This window comes from Nipponia nippon, unplaced genomic scaffold (assembly GCF_047370975.1).
Source record: "Nipponia nippon isolate SJK-2023a ecotype South Korea unplaced genomic scaffold, ASM4737097v1 scaffold_7, whole genome shotgun sequence".
In the NCBI taxonomy this organism is placed as follows: Eukaryota; Metazoa; Chordata; class Aves; order Pelecaniformes; family Threskiornithidae; genus Nipponia; species Nipponia nippon.
The window spans coordinates 41916954-41933242 of record NW_028262391.1 but is presented as its reverse complement, the minus strand read 5'-3'; the positions used below and the strand labels follow the sequence as shown (position 1 = coordinate 41933242).

The 16289-nt window shown below is 41.6% G+C and overlaps 2 protein-coding genes across 7 annotated transcripts in view; one reads left to right on the top strand and one right to left on the bottom strand.

Annotated features, from left to right (window-relative positions):
* The window catches only part of LOC104013305 (neural-cadherin), a 68528-nt gene extending 54227 nt beyond the window's left edge, over positions 1-14301 (top strand). The window contains exons 29-35 of the mRNA XM_087739887.1: positions 280-457; positions 1355-1521; positions 2263-2527; positions 4232-4412; positions 5377-5621; positions 8324-8478; positions 11616-14301. Coding sequence (XP_087596013.1) covers positions 280-457; positions 1355-1521; positions 2263-2527; positions 4232-4412; positions 5377-5621; positions 8324-8478; positions 11616-12029 — 1605 coding nt within the window. The 3' untranslated portion in view covers positions 12030-14301. The remainder of the gene's footprint in view (positions 1-279; positions 458-1354; positions 1522-2262; positions 2528-4231; positions 4413-5376; positions 5622-8323; positions 8479-11615) is intronic.
* DPY19L3 (dpy-19 like C-mannosyltransferase 3) overlaps positions 13686-16289 on the bottom strand; it is a 42296-nt gene continuing 39692 nt past the window's right edge. For 2 of the 6 annotated variants that reach the window (XR_015700323.1, XR_015700322.1), the window contains exons 20-21: positions 16146-16238; positions 13686-14753 (exon numbers count right to left, since the gene is read on the bottom strand). The gene's annotated coding sequence lies outside the window, so the exon portion shown is untranslated. Of the gene's footprint in view, positions 16239-16289 lie in introns of all 6 variants that reach the window. The other 4 variants (XR_015700325.1, XR_015700324.1, XR_015700321.1 and 1 more) reach the window with 2 other exon arrangements.

Genomic DNA, 16289 nt, shown 5'->3' with positions numbered 1-16289 from the left:
CTTCTGAATGGCAATTATATAATGGTATATTTATGCCAGCTGTCTGCTTTGTTAGGAAATATTAGGGGTTTTTTGCTTTCATAGTCAGTTGAGTTTATTGAAAGGCAAAATGTGGTCTTGATAAAATAAGTTGAAATCTGGATGTCAAAAAGCAAACTTGGCATCTTAAGCAATGCAGATGAAGAACAGACTGTTGTGTGGTGTAGCTATTTCTGTTTAAGAATGAAGTATAAGTGTTTCTTAAACAATATTTCGATGTCATATAATTTTCTCTTGAAGGTATATGACCTTCAGTCTCCTGCAGAGTCCCTGAATAGCTTCCCTGGCTGCACACTTACGGATGGGAGCTGTGAGACCATGGGGTCTCCTTCCTGTATTCATGGGAGGTGTCTTGGAGACTGGGGCTCATTTGCTTGTCATTGTTTGCCGGGTTACTATGGCTATCGATGTGATAAAGGTGAAGTCTGTTTTTCTGTTACATTATTGATAGGCTGGTAAATTTTATAATACAGAAAACTTAAAATGTTTGGAGGTAGTGATTGCTGAGGTGGTTTCTGATGTTCACATTGTGTAAAGCCATGTTTCAGTGTAGTTGCTTGCAGTTTTTAACAATTTCTTTTCTAATTCCCTTTGAGAAATTACTTTCTCAGTATCAGATAACTTCTTTAGTCCTGAGGGTGTTTGTGCAATAACTGTATATTGGAGACTGCATGACAAAAGAATTGTGAACAAAATTATTTGTTCTCGTCACAATTTTTTGAATCTGCATCTTTCTACACTTTCAGAAATACCTAATAACCTAAAACTTAAATGTGAGTGTGCCAGTACCACTAACTGTGCAGAATTACAACTACACAACTGGAATTAGAAACTCCAACTGCTCTGTTGGTGTCTGGAAGAGACTCTATTGGCTTAAGGGTCTGTGCTTTCGGTATGGTAGGATCTTTTCTTTAGCCCTCATGGAGCCAAAGTTTGCAGCAAAAAGACAGCTATAAAATAGCAGGTAGTGAAAATCGGTTGTGGTGCTTAATACTTTGTTTGCAGTCTCTTCTTTTGTCTTGGTCAGAGCTTCTGCTTTCCTGCTGTCATCCTGCGTGAGCGTTGTGAGAAGCATGAGCAGGATCAAGTCAAGAGGGAGATCACCACTTTACAGAGGCAGATGAAGTGGGAGAGTGACTGGGGAGGTTCTGGAAATAAAGGGACATGTCCCAAAGGACAAGTTATGTCTTCTGGATCCATGCTGTGCATTACAATTTTTTCTTTTACTTTCAACTTTTATTGTGAAAATAACGGAAACAATAATATTTCCCTCTCCCTACAAAATGGTTTAAAGGTCTTTATCCTGTCTTTTTAGTTGCCAAAGAATATACATTTGGGCCAGGAAGTCACATTCGCTATCAGCTTCCTGTCAGTGTGCCTGCCCGCAGGACGCTGTTTGAAGCCATGATTAGGACACGGCAGTCTGACAGCGTCATCACAAGCATGTTGTCTCGAAATAAGGATGAACACATCACCTTGCAGGTGAGCAAGGCAACCCAGACAGTAATAGCATAAAGTTAAATCAATGCCAGTGAATAGTTAGCCCAGAGAAACATTAGCTTCAGAGTTGGAAAAGCTAACCGAAAACCTTACGCTAGGCACAAAAACTTCGGAATTCATTTTATGGACACTTACAGATCTGATCCTTCACTTAAGATATTGAGCGCACAACCATGGTATCCCATTGGATTTCAAAGGAATTTATTGCCGGTTACAGTGAATTATAGTTTGCTATGTGGAATAGGCTGAGCAGTGTGTCTCCTTCAGCTGTGGTCAGGGGTGGCCGATTCTGCATAGTTCAGACCCTGCCAAGAAAGGTGCCTGTAGCAGTTCTAAGGATGTCAGCCTCTCAAAATGACCACCTGTTCATTTTATACATACCACTGAATGAGGCACCTCTTCAGCCAAGTTGGTTTGAGCTGTCAGTGTAGAAGTGATACACCAGATTCTCAACCCCATAAATTTGTCCAAGAGAGAAGTAGGGTAAAATTACTCCGAGTGAATGACATACTGCTGTGAGTACACCGCTACCAGTGTTTAGTTTAGTTCAGTAGCACCTGAAGTATCTTCATATGACACTGTATGTGCACTGTAAACAAATGCTTTAAGACTGGTGATTAAGTACAAGTCTTAGTGCAAGTAATGTGACAGTTACAGGTCAATACCAAATGTCAGGTGATGACTTTTCTTTTCTTTCTTACTACTTTGTTAATTATCCACAAGGTTGTTCAGGGATTCTTAGTGGTCTCATATAATCTGGGTGATGGAGACTATTCTGTAAGCCTTCCCTCCTACCGCATTGATAATGGTGAATGGCATCATATCACACTGGAGAGAAATGAAAATGAATTTACTCTTCGCCTTTATGAAGGAGGTGGGAAGAGAGAAATTCTGAAAGCAGCAGGAAAATACAAAGAGATCGTGATTGACCCCAGCAGCTTGGTCCTTGGAAACACCTACCCGTTCAATCAAAACAAGAGTTTTCAAGGTGAGGACTTCTTGATCTCAGTGTTCAGAATACGGACCTGTAAAAATGAAGGTTTATTGGTACTACGTGGGCATACTGTGAGAAGCATTCCTGTTTATGTAGAGCCCAAATTAAACAGATGTCTTGCAAAAGAGACAAATAAACTGTTTTGACTAGGAAAAAGGTACAGCAGGGAATTATGTGCAAATACTGTTAGCCACTGGACTTGGAACAAAGATGGTAACTGCTTCACAGGACTGTGCGTAGAGTATTTGTAAGTGGAGATCCACAAGCTTCTCCCAGGTGGACTGTGGATGGCTCATTGCATTAGATACACAGAACTGGTTCATTGCACAGTTCTATCCAGTCCATTCGGCAGCTCTCCTTCCCTACCAGATACGACTGTCTCTATGCTGAAAGGAGTATTTCCGCTTTATACGTGCATTGCATAGCACACAACAAACTCTGGGTTATTACCTTTATGCACTGCCTTTGCATTATTGGATTTTACAGTCACTCAGTTGAAGCATTAACTAAAATTAGAAATGGTTTATTGAATTAGAGCTAACAATTTAAATTTTTAAAATTGTTAAAAAACAGATCAGTTTTCAGCCTGGAAGCGGAATAGTTACACAAAGGAGAAATATAGAGAAACGTAAGGTTGAGATACCCATAACAGCTTTTTACTCTGTCCTCAGTTGGCAGCTCACCCTTCACCTAAAATCCAAGTTTAAGTAATGCACAGATACACAGCAAATCTTTTATATTGACAAGGAAAAAACACACCATTACATGTGTAATGTAATTCTGGTAAATCCATTTGAAACAAGGTGGTAATGTTCTCACCAGATAAAAGTATTGCAGTGAATAACAGAAAAGTGTGAGGAGAAAACGTATAAAATGTATATGCATTAAATAGAATAACAACTTACAGCATAAGCGTATCAAATTATTTAGAAAAAGGTTGTTTTCTATTGTTTCACTAGAAGTATTCCAATAACTAAAGTTTATGCTGAGAACTAGGGACTGTATTTTTAATTTTTATTTATGGGAGTAATAGTATTTGTTTTTAAGTAAACAGATTAAAGAAGTCAAATGGTTACATGAAGATAATTTTAATTAGGACAATTAATGTTGCTGTTAAGCAGCTGAAACTTCAACGGCTTTGAAGTTACAAAATGTACTTAATTCTTCAAGGTATATGCTTTTATGCTGAGGCATCTCGTGCATACGAAATTAATGCCGCACATCTTCAGTACAAAATTTCGATCAGTGACCCAAGGCTGTTTCACCATTATTTGTGGTTTACTCTTCTTTAAAGTTAAGTTGTAAACTACAATTAAAAATCAACCAATCACAATTTATACTGGTACACGTTGAAGAATATAACAGATTTCCACATATAACAGATTTCCCACAATATTTGGACTTTTCTATTGAAAACATAGTAAAGGGGTACATGTTCCACTCTCTTGAGCACAAGCAGATAGGGGCCTGCAGCAGCACTTGGTTCTTGTGGAAAACATTGGGAATCTTGATCAAAACTTTAACAAATTCAGTCAAAAAACAGAGAACAGTGCTATGAAAGTTGAGGTAAATTCAGTGCTAGATTTAAACTTTGGTAGCCTGTGTCCTTTGTTAAACATAAACTGCCAAATCTGACAGCTGATTCAAATCATTCTTGCTGAATGGCTTTTAAAACAGTCTCTTTGTGCCTTGCTTCAGGATGTATGAAGGATGTCAGATTTAATAACTACAGGATCCCCCTGGATACTCACGTGAAGGAGCTGGTGTCAGTATTAAGTGCCCAAGGCGTCAAAGAAGGCTGTTCTTCAGAGGCTTGTAGGAATAACCCTTGTAACCAGGAATTTATTTGTATTGATTTGTGGATGATGCATGAATGCAGGTAATTGGTGGAAATACAAGCACAAAACCCTCCAGATTCAGGTGGGAAAGGGTGGATGCTGAAGGAGTGTGCAACTTGAAGGCTGCCACTGGCAATCTCATCAAATCATTGAACCACAGTGAAACACTAAGATGCCTGTATAGGCATCAGGTTACTCAGAGAACACTGTCCTTTTAGGTACTACCCCTAGCTGATGTAAATCAGCGTATCTCCATTCATTCAGTAACAACTTCAGCTGCCTGTCTTAATTGAAAACGTTTAAAGAATAGGAGCAAATGCAGAATGTTTGTAAACCCTGAAAACCAGGGAAAGAGGGCGTGTTAGCTCGAGCGGAGTGGAACACTAGCATGGCTAGCTGTCTCGTGAAGCTCGTGCTGTGCAATGTCGATGTGCTTTCTTTTGTTAGTGTCTGACTGCCCATACTGTCTTAAGCTGTGACCTCTGCTCCCTTACAGGCCACTCGAGTGGCATTAGAAGCACCGCGTCATTAAGCTCAGAGTTCTTGTGTGTGGCTGGGGCTGAGGTTAGGCCAACACTACTTCGCGTTAGTTGTGCTGTGCAAACGTACACTTCAAGCATTACTGACTGCCGCTGTCCACACAAACAGAGTTTTCTAGAGATGTATTTTTTTCTGGAAATTCACTGTGATGGAAACGCGAAGAACATAGCATAGCTTGTCCTGCCTAGACAGAACTAATCCAGTTATTTTTCACATGGGTAATCTTGCAGAACCTGAGTTCTGAAAGCCCCAGATGTAAGGGTTTAAAGTTGTGGAGCTCGTTGTTGTATGACTGCTTTAGAAAAGACTACAATCCTGTAATTATTCTAAATAACTTACTTGTAGTAGCTACTTCATAAACTGTATGTAGAGTGTCATCAAAGACTGTTTTAAGATCCTAAATGCTGTGTTTCATGCCTACTTTTCTCAAAGTTTAATGGTTTCATTTTGCCTTTGCCTTTTCAGTTGCCCTCCAGGACACATGATGATGGAGAATGCCACTGGTAGACAGTGTGTCTACACTGCGTGTGCTAAAAGGCCCTGTAACTATGGTACCTGCACCTCACAGTCACCAACCAAGTTCCAGTGTCACTGCCCTGACGGCTATGCTGGGCCTAACTGTGAAATCACACTGGCCATCTTTCACAAGGATACAGGCCTGAGCTTTAGTTCCATGTTTGCCATCTGCATTTGCTTTTTGGCGCTGTTAGGTAGTTATGGCAACTACATCTTGTATTACCTTTGGTGAACTCCTTTATCCATCTTGTCTTGACTAGCCATCATCTCATCCTCCTGCTGAAAAACGCAGTTTCCTAATGGAGACTTGACTCTCCCTTCATGTCTTTGCCATGGTCTCAGCTCCATCAGAAACTTACTTTTCATCCCCATGTGCACATATTGCTAAGTGAATTAACAGTTGTGAGCGACGGAAAGTCTTTGCAGTTTCGTTTTCTGCACATTTTCACTTCATTGCTAAGGAACTGTTCAGATGCATAATTGGAAGCAAATTGCATTGAACAGCAAGTGTGGAAATTGCTACCAGATAAGCGTTGTTTAAAATACTACTGAGCATGAAGCAGGTTTTTCAGTCTAGGAGAAATGTGCTGCCCGATAGGAATACACGCGGTCAGTCAGGAGCAGTCTCTTGCATCTTACCGCTTGTGTCACAGCCCCTAACAGCTGCTTTTGGCTTCCTCAGCCATTTTCAGGCTTAGGCATTGGGTCTCAAAAAGAAGAGGAAAGGCAAAGAAGGATTTCACTAGCGAGGAAGGATCACATCTTTGAGTCCTTCTTGTTTATTCAGATTTCAGGAAAGTTTGCCTGAGTAAGGACATAGGGTTTTTCTCATGGCTTTTACAGTGTTAATGAAGTTTCATTCAGAAGTCCTAGTAAGGGTATGAAAATGTGTCGCGGACTATTTTGCATCCATCTTGTAGCTACCTGAAATACCATCGTTTTCCTCAACTCTGCTGGATACTACGTTTGCCATGCGAATACGAACAGCAAAGAACGTGGGAAGCTACCTGGTTTCACAGCTTTTGGAATCCCAGTTAGTGGAAGCTGAGATCTTTATGTTAAAGGAGGGGGGTTTTGCTGTGTCAGAGCAGTTGTACTGTGAGCTGACTTTGCGTTGCTGCCTGTGCTTGACTGAACTTGACTGAAAAAACAACAGCATCTTTTACCTAATAATCCTGCTCATCTTCCAGGTCTAAATTACGAGTTAGAAACAGTTGGTTTTAACCAAGTGGTGTGCATGGCTGTGAAAATTTTAGTAGATGTGGATAACAATGGTATTATCACACAACTGTAACTTTTGTTAGGAGAATTTTTAATAAAATTCCTTCTTCTCAAGATTTTAGATGCCCCTTCCTTACACAGCCTCCAGAAAGCGGTAAGGCACTTAAAAGTGATTAATTCATGCAATTTTAATTATAAATTTATGAATTTCCAATAGATAAGAAAAGCTGCTTTTCTGACATCTGATTACATCTTCTAAATTCAAATATGGAACTGTTTTGCAAGTAAATCAGTACCAGGATGGCTTCACGTTGGTTCGATATCTCATGAACCTTCCCCACCCCTCTCTGCCAGGAGGAGACTTCAGCTCATTTTGTTCAGTTCAAGACACAGTGATACTTCGGAGCTTGCAGCTGCTCTAACACTAACGCTATGGATCAAAGGAACAATATACTTCATAGAATGCTTTTAATGACAGCACCGTTGAGTGACAGAAAACCGGGCCGGAGCTTACACTGTTGGTATCTGTCTGGAAGAGAGACTGTCTTCAATGGGGGTACTTCTGGTCTGCACTCCTGTTACGCTCTTGGGACGTGGGCTATATTCATTTTAAGTATTGCTTTTTTATTAGCAGTCAGAGCAAAAGAATAGGAGAGATGTAGACCATTTAAAAGGCTTCTAGAATATCTCAAAATCAGCTCAGCTAAAAAATTACTTTGCCAAGAAGTTAACCGCCTGTGAAAATCTGTGTGACACGTTTCTGTAAATTTGGGGGATGGGGGGAGGAAAGGTAAACATAGATCTCGAACGCATTGATTCAGCTTGAAGGGTCTGGCTACCCAGCCCAGTGCAGGGCATAGACCGCCCTGTGCACCCGTTTCAGTCCCAAGGTCATCTAGGTGCTGCTCCGCAGAGCTGCCCTCTGCCACGTAGCTATTCTGTAAGAGATTCCCGTCTCTTTAATTCACTGCGGTGTTAGTTTATGGTATCCAGTGGTTTGAGGTCTTACTATGAGCTTCTATAAATTTGTATAGAGTTGGTGACACAGTGGTACACAAATCTCTATTTACATAATGTTCGGTATCTGATGTTGAAGCTTTACAACTGTCAGTGTGTAAAACGCACCTAAGCATTTAAGAAAAATGTTTAAATTCATGGATGCTAAGGCAAAATGTGCCTGATTTTTTTCCTAGTAAAATGTATAAGTCATTTCCTCTTTTGTCTCCTGTCTTCTTGTGCTTCATTTGTGTGTCGTTGTATCTGTTACTGTCACTGCACTTACTGAAGTGCTACCCCTTTGTATACCTTTTCTCTGACAAAGTTTAACTGAATACATTAAATAGATAGGTCTCTGAACAGCACTTGGGTCATTCAGTTCTTCAGTTAGTTATGCTTTTAACAACGTCAGAGTTATACTTCAAAGGCTATTTCAAAATGCTCTTTAAAGGCCTTTTCTTCTGTCTTTGATGTTCACTTGTAACTACATTGAAGAATGCGAAAATCAAACATTTGCTGAGAAACACAAAACTGCGGCCCGGCTGGCTGTGACTGCAAAGCGCTGCTGCGGTACTCGTATGGAACGGCTGCTCTCTAAGCCATCCTGCAGCACTTGTGTCGAGAGATGTTTTATTTGTTTCTGAATTATGTTCTGTTTTGCTCTTGTGTGTTTACACAGCCCTGTTCAGCGCTGTATTCTTGTGGGCTCGCCGGAAGAGTCACGAAGGTCTGAACGGAGAAGTTTACCACGTATCTGCCCATCACGAGGATTTGGAGGACGTCAGAGAAAACATCCTCAACTATAATGAAGAAGGGGGTGGGGAACAAGATCAAGTAAGGATCATTCATTGTGCTACGTTACAATTAAGAGGGGACTGGTGGCTCACCATGCTAATGAAAATATATTTTATGCTTCTCCTTTATAACTGAGGGCCTTAGCCTTTGTTCTGCTGATCCGTTACTGCAGTTGGTAGATGAATTATTTGCAAGGTTATGTACACAAGGGTGCATGTTTCTTAAGCGGAGATAAGTGCCTATCAATTTTTAATTTGTCTTAAAGCAAGTGATCCTATGTGCATATTTAAAAATGCTTGTAGAGTGAGTTTAGCAGTAAAGAAATAACGGCTGATGGCGTGAGTTTCATGGCTCAAGAGCCGCCGAGGTTCTCAGTGGTAATTACTGCTGTGGCACTGAGGGCTTGAAAGAGCCTGACGTGAACTGCTCGTTACGGACAGTCTCTTTCTGGAGACTGCTCGTAACAGCAGCTATTCAGACTTGTTAAGAAACCGAGGCACTGCATTTGTTCCTCTTAAGCCCTAAAGCACGTGGTGGCTGTGGAAGAACTTCTCTGCGTTTTTCTGTTTTGGAGAGATATACACTAGTGAACACAAGCCATGTTTACACTTACAATAGACCAGATTATACCCAAAACAGGTAATATTAACATTTCTGCTAGCTGTTTTAAGGATTTCTACATGTCAGTTTAAGCCAGAACTTTGAAAGAAAACTGCAGGTACTTTAGATGAGTAATTTAAATAGATTATTTGCTGACCCACGGCCGTTTGCTATGTTTAAAAAAGGTAAGGAACTTCATTGCTGCCTTTGAAGCTGTTCATTTCATGGATTCAGAAGGTGGTGTGACTCTGCAGAGGTGGTAATAGTCCGGGCACTAATGTGATGGATCAAAAAAAGCCAGTGATTTAAAAAAAAAAAAAAATTAAATGTGACCTGTCCCAAAATTCCAAATATCTTCAAGAATTTTTAGTTATAAAATATAGAGAGTGTTTTACAAGGCCTCCTGAGAAGATATTCTTGCTTGTAGAGTGTCCTTAATTTCTTGATGAATTACTGTGAACATAGTAAATGCAGGGACATTTTCCATGTGGTAACATAAGACAGCTATATGCATAAACCCTGTTTTCCTTAATAAGATTAACTTCCTCTGCAATACTTTGCAATTTTACACCCAGAAGGTCTACAGACTGAGGAAATCCACAGCTACTGTATGACACGTTTAATTACTTTTGGAGAGTTCTTAAAATACACTTCTTATTTTAAGCAGTGGAAGCAAATTAGTGACTTGATCTTCATCTGAGGCTGTTACTCTGTCTTGAAGAAATGCTGCTTGGAGTGAAGCCTCTACAGGTTCTGTATGCTGTTCCTAAATTATTCAGATTTTACAGTTGCTGGGATTGCAGCTAAAACTTGCCAGTATTATTTTTAATACCTAATTGTTTGTCTAGATTTAAAAAAACCCTAAATATCCAGAATTACAATACCTTAATTGTACTCTAATGTTACCTTAAGAAAAGGATGATGAGGGTGCTTGGACAAGAGACTTTTGTCTTTGTATTATTAGCAGAGGGTAGGACTACGGGGACAAGAGGCTGTCTTACTAAGGAGTTTCTGCACCTGAAATAAATAAAACTATCCCTCAGAGAAATTAGGAGTTCATAAAAATTGTAGTAGATTAGTGCACTGTTGAGCATGTACTTAACGCAACTACACACCAAATGTTGTTAAAAGCCGGCTTCAAAGCTGGAGGCGAGGATCGACTGGGTTTGTAGAGTGCCAACTAGGAATGGTCTATAATCAGGAGAAATGTGTCATTTTAATGAACAACTAATGGCAGTGAAGGACGATTTTAATATCACCTAGTAGACTGAAGGGATGGTCCTTAAATCTGCGTTTGGACAAACGCCCATTGAAGTTTTGTACGACTAAAAGTCGCCATGTTTTATTGATTATATTGGTAGCCATGCTGTTATAAAATGCTTATAGGGGGATCGTACTGTAGCTTATGCTTGCCTCGAGCATGCCTAAGACAGGCAACTGCGCTGTCAGGCTCACGTTGTTCATCACTAACAGTATTTAGTCTCTGGATGAATAGAAATAAGCAGCTGTTCTGTGTTGCAGCCCCGTCCCAAACCCTGGTCTTGCCACTTCTGTGGCCTCTTGATTGCAGGTGGGGTTTTTTTTGCAGCAGTTCTTTGTCTCAGATTGAAATTCAGCAGAGGCTCACCAAGATTAACTAGGATAATCTCTTATGAAATGGTTCGGCACAACTCAGCATGCAAGGGAGTAAGTGTAATCTTTTGGAAGGTGCTGATTTGACGGCTCTGTCATTGACGGCTGCTATTCAGAGCAATTGCACGAGCAATACAAATAACGACTTGTTTGCTCTAATGAATTCTGTCTCGCACAGCCTGTCAACATTCTTCTTTTGCCTGTAAGTAAGTCCCGAGGCACGGCCTTTGGGCTGTAGGAAGGTGAAGGATGCTGTGGGACAACGCTTCTTTCTTTCAGCCGGCATAGAGATTCTGATCAGTTAATGCAGTTAACAGTGAGGTGCTGGTAGCTTTAGTGACAGAAGCTGCGCTTCAGGTGCTGCGGCACAGTGCTCAGACGGCAGTAACTGCTGCTTTGCTAGAAGGGAAAGTTTTGTTTAATAGGCAGTTACTTGGCTTTCACAATTGTGCCGCTTCCATCTAACATAACTAGCAATTATTCTACAGATTGAATAAATCTTAACAGAAATCACAGTAGATGTTTGAACTACTAATGAGAGAGATTTCTCTTTAACATGCTATTTGTGAATATCCCTTCTCACCTTTGTTGCCAGACTTGGTATGTGTTTAATGATGAAAAAATATTCAGATCTGAATTTCAGAACAAAAACTGGGGCATCTCTGTCATTTTTGTTTAGCTTCTAATATGAAATTAGACTTGATTTTGAACCTGACTGTAGCAGTGCAGGCTGCACCCGTGTTCCTCGTGCATTCTCGGCTGCGTGGTGGGTTTGGCTTGCTTAGGCGCGTGGTAGGTGCCAGAGTTGGTTGAACAAGCCAGTCCTTCACGTGTTCGCACCGAACGGACTGCCTCGGGATTGTTCCTGCTTTATTTCCACTAGAACGTCACATTTTGGGACCTACAGAGCATACTAATTTAACGTGAACGGTTTCTCGCTCCAGGATGCGTACAACATGGCAGAACTGCAGGTGTCTGTTCGAACCAGCCCAGCCTATTCCCTCCACAAGAAGAAAGGAAACCCGACAAAACTGACCTGTTTCTTCAGTGGTGCGTCCCCAGGCCTGCAGCAGCAGACCAAACCATCAGCGACTACAGCAGCCTCTCTTACCAGCGGAGACTTCGGTCGGTACGTGTCAGAGGTGGTCAGAGATGCTGACCGTCGTGCCCAGGCTGTGCCCCAAGACTCGCTGCAGGTGTTCTGCACGGAAGGAGAAGGCTCGGTTGCCAGCAGCCTGAGTACCCTGAGCTCCGCCGGGCCGGAGGAGGCTGCAGGGTATGATGACATTAAAGAGTGGGGACCAAAGTTTGAGAAACTGAGGGAACTGTACTCACAGGCGGGTGCAGAAGACCTGTAGCTTACCAAGTCTACCATTTTCAAAGTTTTGGAAGCAAGGGCGAAGGACAGTTTTTCATGCCCTTGCTATGTACGGTCCCCCTCCCCCCCTTTTTTTTCCCGTTATGAGAGGCAGTCACATTCCCACTAACGAGCCACAGTTTGCATCTAACTGAAAAATTTAGGAGCTAGTCTTGGGATGTTCTAGGCGTCTACGCTTGGGGATACAAACTTACTGGAAAGAATAAAGGGAGAACTGGTGGTACTTAGTCATTCACATACAGTGCTTAAGAAATAGATTTTTTTTTTTTGGTCACTAAGGTAATAAAGGACTCTTGGAGAGATCCGATGTACATAAGCTGAGATGGTGCTCGAAGCATGCTGGGTGTACTGTTGTCAGTAGGAGCTTTAGCAGTTATTCGAAGAAAAAAAGCACATTGTCTTTTTCTTGTGGAAATAAAGTCCATGTTGTGTTACATCCATCTCGTTTCCCTGACTGAGGCTCAGTTACAGCACCTGCTCCCTGAATGCAGTGCCGATGAGAGTCCATGGATCCAGGCAAAGGCATGAAGCAGCACGGATGGTGATCTTTAACTTTGGTTATAACTTAATGAAGCCCCTTTATGCTGTCATATAAATGCAGAAACTGAATTTAGGCACAACACATCAAATCAGCTGCTTGCAACTAAATACTTTTCTTAATTAAAAGGCCAGGTTTTCTAAGGTACGAGCCTCAAAGGTCACTAGTTAGGAATTTCAGTAGCAAACACCACAGTTCATCATAATCTTTCTTTCCTAATGGGCTACTAAACTGAGTCTAAGCTAAGGACCAGCCGGGACCACCTAATTTGCATCTACAGTCCTGTCCCTCGTGTTTTGCTAAACCTCCTTTCATAGAAGCATTGCACGAATGAGGATTGAGAGGCTGGAGAGTGACTGTTGTAGCAGAAGCACTGACCAGCTGCAGTTGTGGCCAGGTAATGCCTTGGGAAGAGCTGGCGGGGGACGCGGGTGCGTTTTCAGTGAAGAAGAAACCCAGCGTCCCCTGGATGTTGGCAGAATACCTGGTGTCTTTAGGATGGCAGAGGCCCGAAGGGCTTTCCTAGATCCAAAAAAGAACTTCACCCGCCACTGGGACTTCTAAAACTAAAATCCTGTGATCAACAAAACCCTGCCAAAAGTCTAATAATTCAAAGATGGTCATTTTCCAAAACCCATGCATGACAGCACATAGTAATACCGGCCTCCTTCAGGTACATTTTAGTAGAAAATCATGATGAATTGGGGACAGAGAAACACAGGGAAAAACTAACAGCGGGTGCAGGGGGTGGAATATTATGCTCTAAATTCTCAGTCCCTTTTTCAGACAGTTTCATGTCTGTATTCTGGATTTTTTTTTTTCAAACTCAACAATATTTGGAAGAGAGAAGGCTCCATAAAAATCAGTTTTGTTTTTTTTTTAATTGAGAGCACTTGTCTATATAAATGGAGTAAAGTGCAGCAAGAACACAATCTCATTTTGTGCTGTTTCTTTATATATTATAATATGTAAATTATATATCAGCTGATAATATGAACATATCATATAGATTCTAAGATAATTTGTTTCATTAAAACAAAGTATAAACCACTGTAACCTTTGCTTACAGTTGCATCAGTAGCTTGCTTTGGGAGGTCTGGCTTTTATTTTTATATATATATATTAAAAAAACCCATAAACAAATGGGTCAGTGCAGTCTGCAGGCTGGATTCCTTTGCACCTTTCCCAGAGGAGAACTGGTCACACGATACCTTGTTCTTGCGCGCAGTTGTGACACACTGGAAAATCTCGAGCCACAACCAGCTAATGGTTGCACACTGCAGACAACGTGGCATTTTCAGCGGGAAAGGCTAAACGCCATTTTTACCCACGCGTAAGAGTTCTGATTGACGGATGGTACATAGTCTGTAATTTTGTAATTTCACTGATAGATTTACCTGTGAGAAGACATAGGCTACAATATCTTGCAGCCTTTGCGGGTCAGGTACGTCAGCTTCTGTATTTCATGATCGTAGCGGTCACAAGCAGGATACAGAAAATGAAGGAAATCTGTATTGTGCACAAAAATCTATTCCTTCCCCAAAGAGCAGTAGCTTTGCCTGCATACCTTCTGTTCTTTCCGTAACTATGGATATGCTGTCGTTTTGGCTGAATTTCATTTAGCTTGTAAGCTCCTTGGGGCCAGGACTGGATTTGCCTGTGAAGGGTCATGCACATCTAAGGCACCGTATAAATAATAAATAAGCCTTCTGTATACGATGTCTCTTCCTTGCATATATTTAAGGTTGCCTGAAGCTTGGGCTCCGTTGAATGATTTCTCTTTCAGCCTTGATCAGATGCTTCCGCAGACGAGCCACGCATGCTGTTCTCTCTGAAAAACCGAGGGCAGCGGCAGTTGCTCCTCGTTGATGCCTGGACTCGAGCTCTCGTTACAGACGTGGAAGACGTTGCCATTTCTGAGATTCCAGAGTGCTGCAGCTGCCTGGGACCACAGAGCAGCACGCTTCTCAGATACCCCAGTGCTTTTTGCATCTAGCGGGGTCCCGGTTTTTGCAACAGAGAGACAATGAGTCTCAGAAGGAGGAAATCCTTAACTTCACAGTCAAGAGCATTGCTCAAGTTGTGCTTCCCTATGCTGGGATTTTAGGCGCCGAGAAGCAGCTGACCTGGAGGATGCGCGCTGCGATCCTTACTACAGCTATGGCACTGATTTGTAAACAAACATAAATAATAACAACCACAGCCTCAGAGCTGCTTGCGTAATTGCAGTTAGACACACGCTTTACAGAATATACAGTATAAGACAAAAGGTCAGAAAACATTTTAAAACTGCTATAGGAACTTGTGTCGATACAGTCTCAGTAATAGGACATACATACTCATTTGCAGCTGTCGTGCCCTATTAAACCCTATTTTTCCTTTCTAGGGATTACTAATTCATTTAATTTATCCGTTTTCATTTGCATGCTGCTCTTTTAATTACGGTGCAATTTCTGAAATCCTGTCTTCACTTGTTCCACGTTTACCCCGGCACACACAAACATTTCAGTACCGCTCACCACAGCACGGTACTGACGCTGCCCAAGAACAGGGACAGCTGGCTTGGCAACAGAAAGCTTTGCCGTGGGTGAGGGGGGAAGGAAAAAAAAAGGAATAAAAAAAAAAAAATCACTGTGTCCCTAGGTAGTGGGATTTTCAGTAATCTGGTACTTCTATTAATCTTCTTCCACGTTCTTTACAGACCTTAAACATGTAGTAAGAACATTTTATTTAGTATAAAATATTTGTAAAGGCCTGAAATTTAAATAAGCGTGTGGATATTACTATTTAATCTGTCTGCCTGTCAACTACATTAATCTTTGTGGTTTTTCCCCTTTTAAAATAACATTCCAAGTACATGACATGTAGCCAAGTCATGTGAAAGCTGATTGTCCTTAGGTCTGACCTACCGGCTGGGACCAGCAGGTTTAGAAGGGAAACCGTGGCTGTAGAAGGAGCAGGATTAAAGTTGAGCATTTTCTTAATTATAGAAATGATAAAAACCGTGGTCATTTCCTGGGGATTTAAATACAAGCTTGCACCACACTATTGGTAACTGAGTTACCAATTGATGAATGAGGAGGTTTTGAGAAACCTGGTTCTCTGGCACCCAGAATCCCCCGATACGAGCATACCGTGGGCTGACAACAGTCCATTAATTCAATGAATCTTATAGAAGTCCTGTCTCTACCTAATTAACATTGGTGCCAAAACTCCCCAACAGCTCACGTTAAGGGCAGTACTACACATGTGAAGATGTGACTGCACTCGGGCACCACAAATGAGAAGGCGACGTGCCGGGCGGTTGTACGTGCAGCTCTGCACATCCCGCGTCTCCCTGCCGCAAGAGCGCCTAGCCTTTTAAAAGCCTACCTGTATCAGGACATCCTAATTCAACCAAAGCGCTTGGTACACGTCATTTTTCTCGCAAAGAATGCATGTTTCTTTTCATCAAGTAAGAATACTAACGCTTGAGCTGCAATGTGGAAACGAGCAGATTCCTGTTGGTCAAAGCAAATGACATTGACTTAACCAGAGTAACTGCCTCAGCCTGCTGACCTTGCTACAGCTGACGTGTGTTGGGGGATGACTGGTAAAATCATGGCTGATGATACACCTTCAACTTGTAACAAAGGAAGGAAGCCCAGCAAGCTGTTAAAACACAAAGAGGATTCCGAAAGTCAGTGATGTATGCAATGTAAC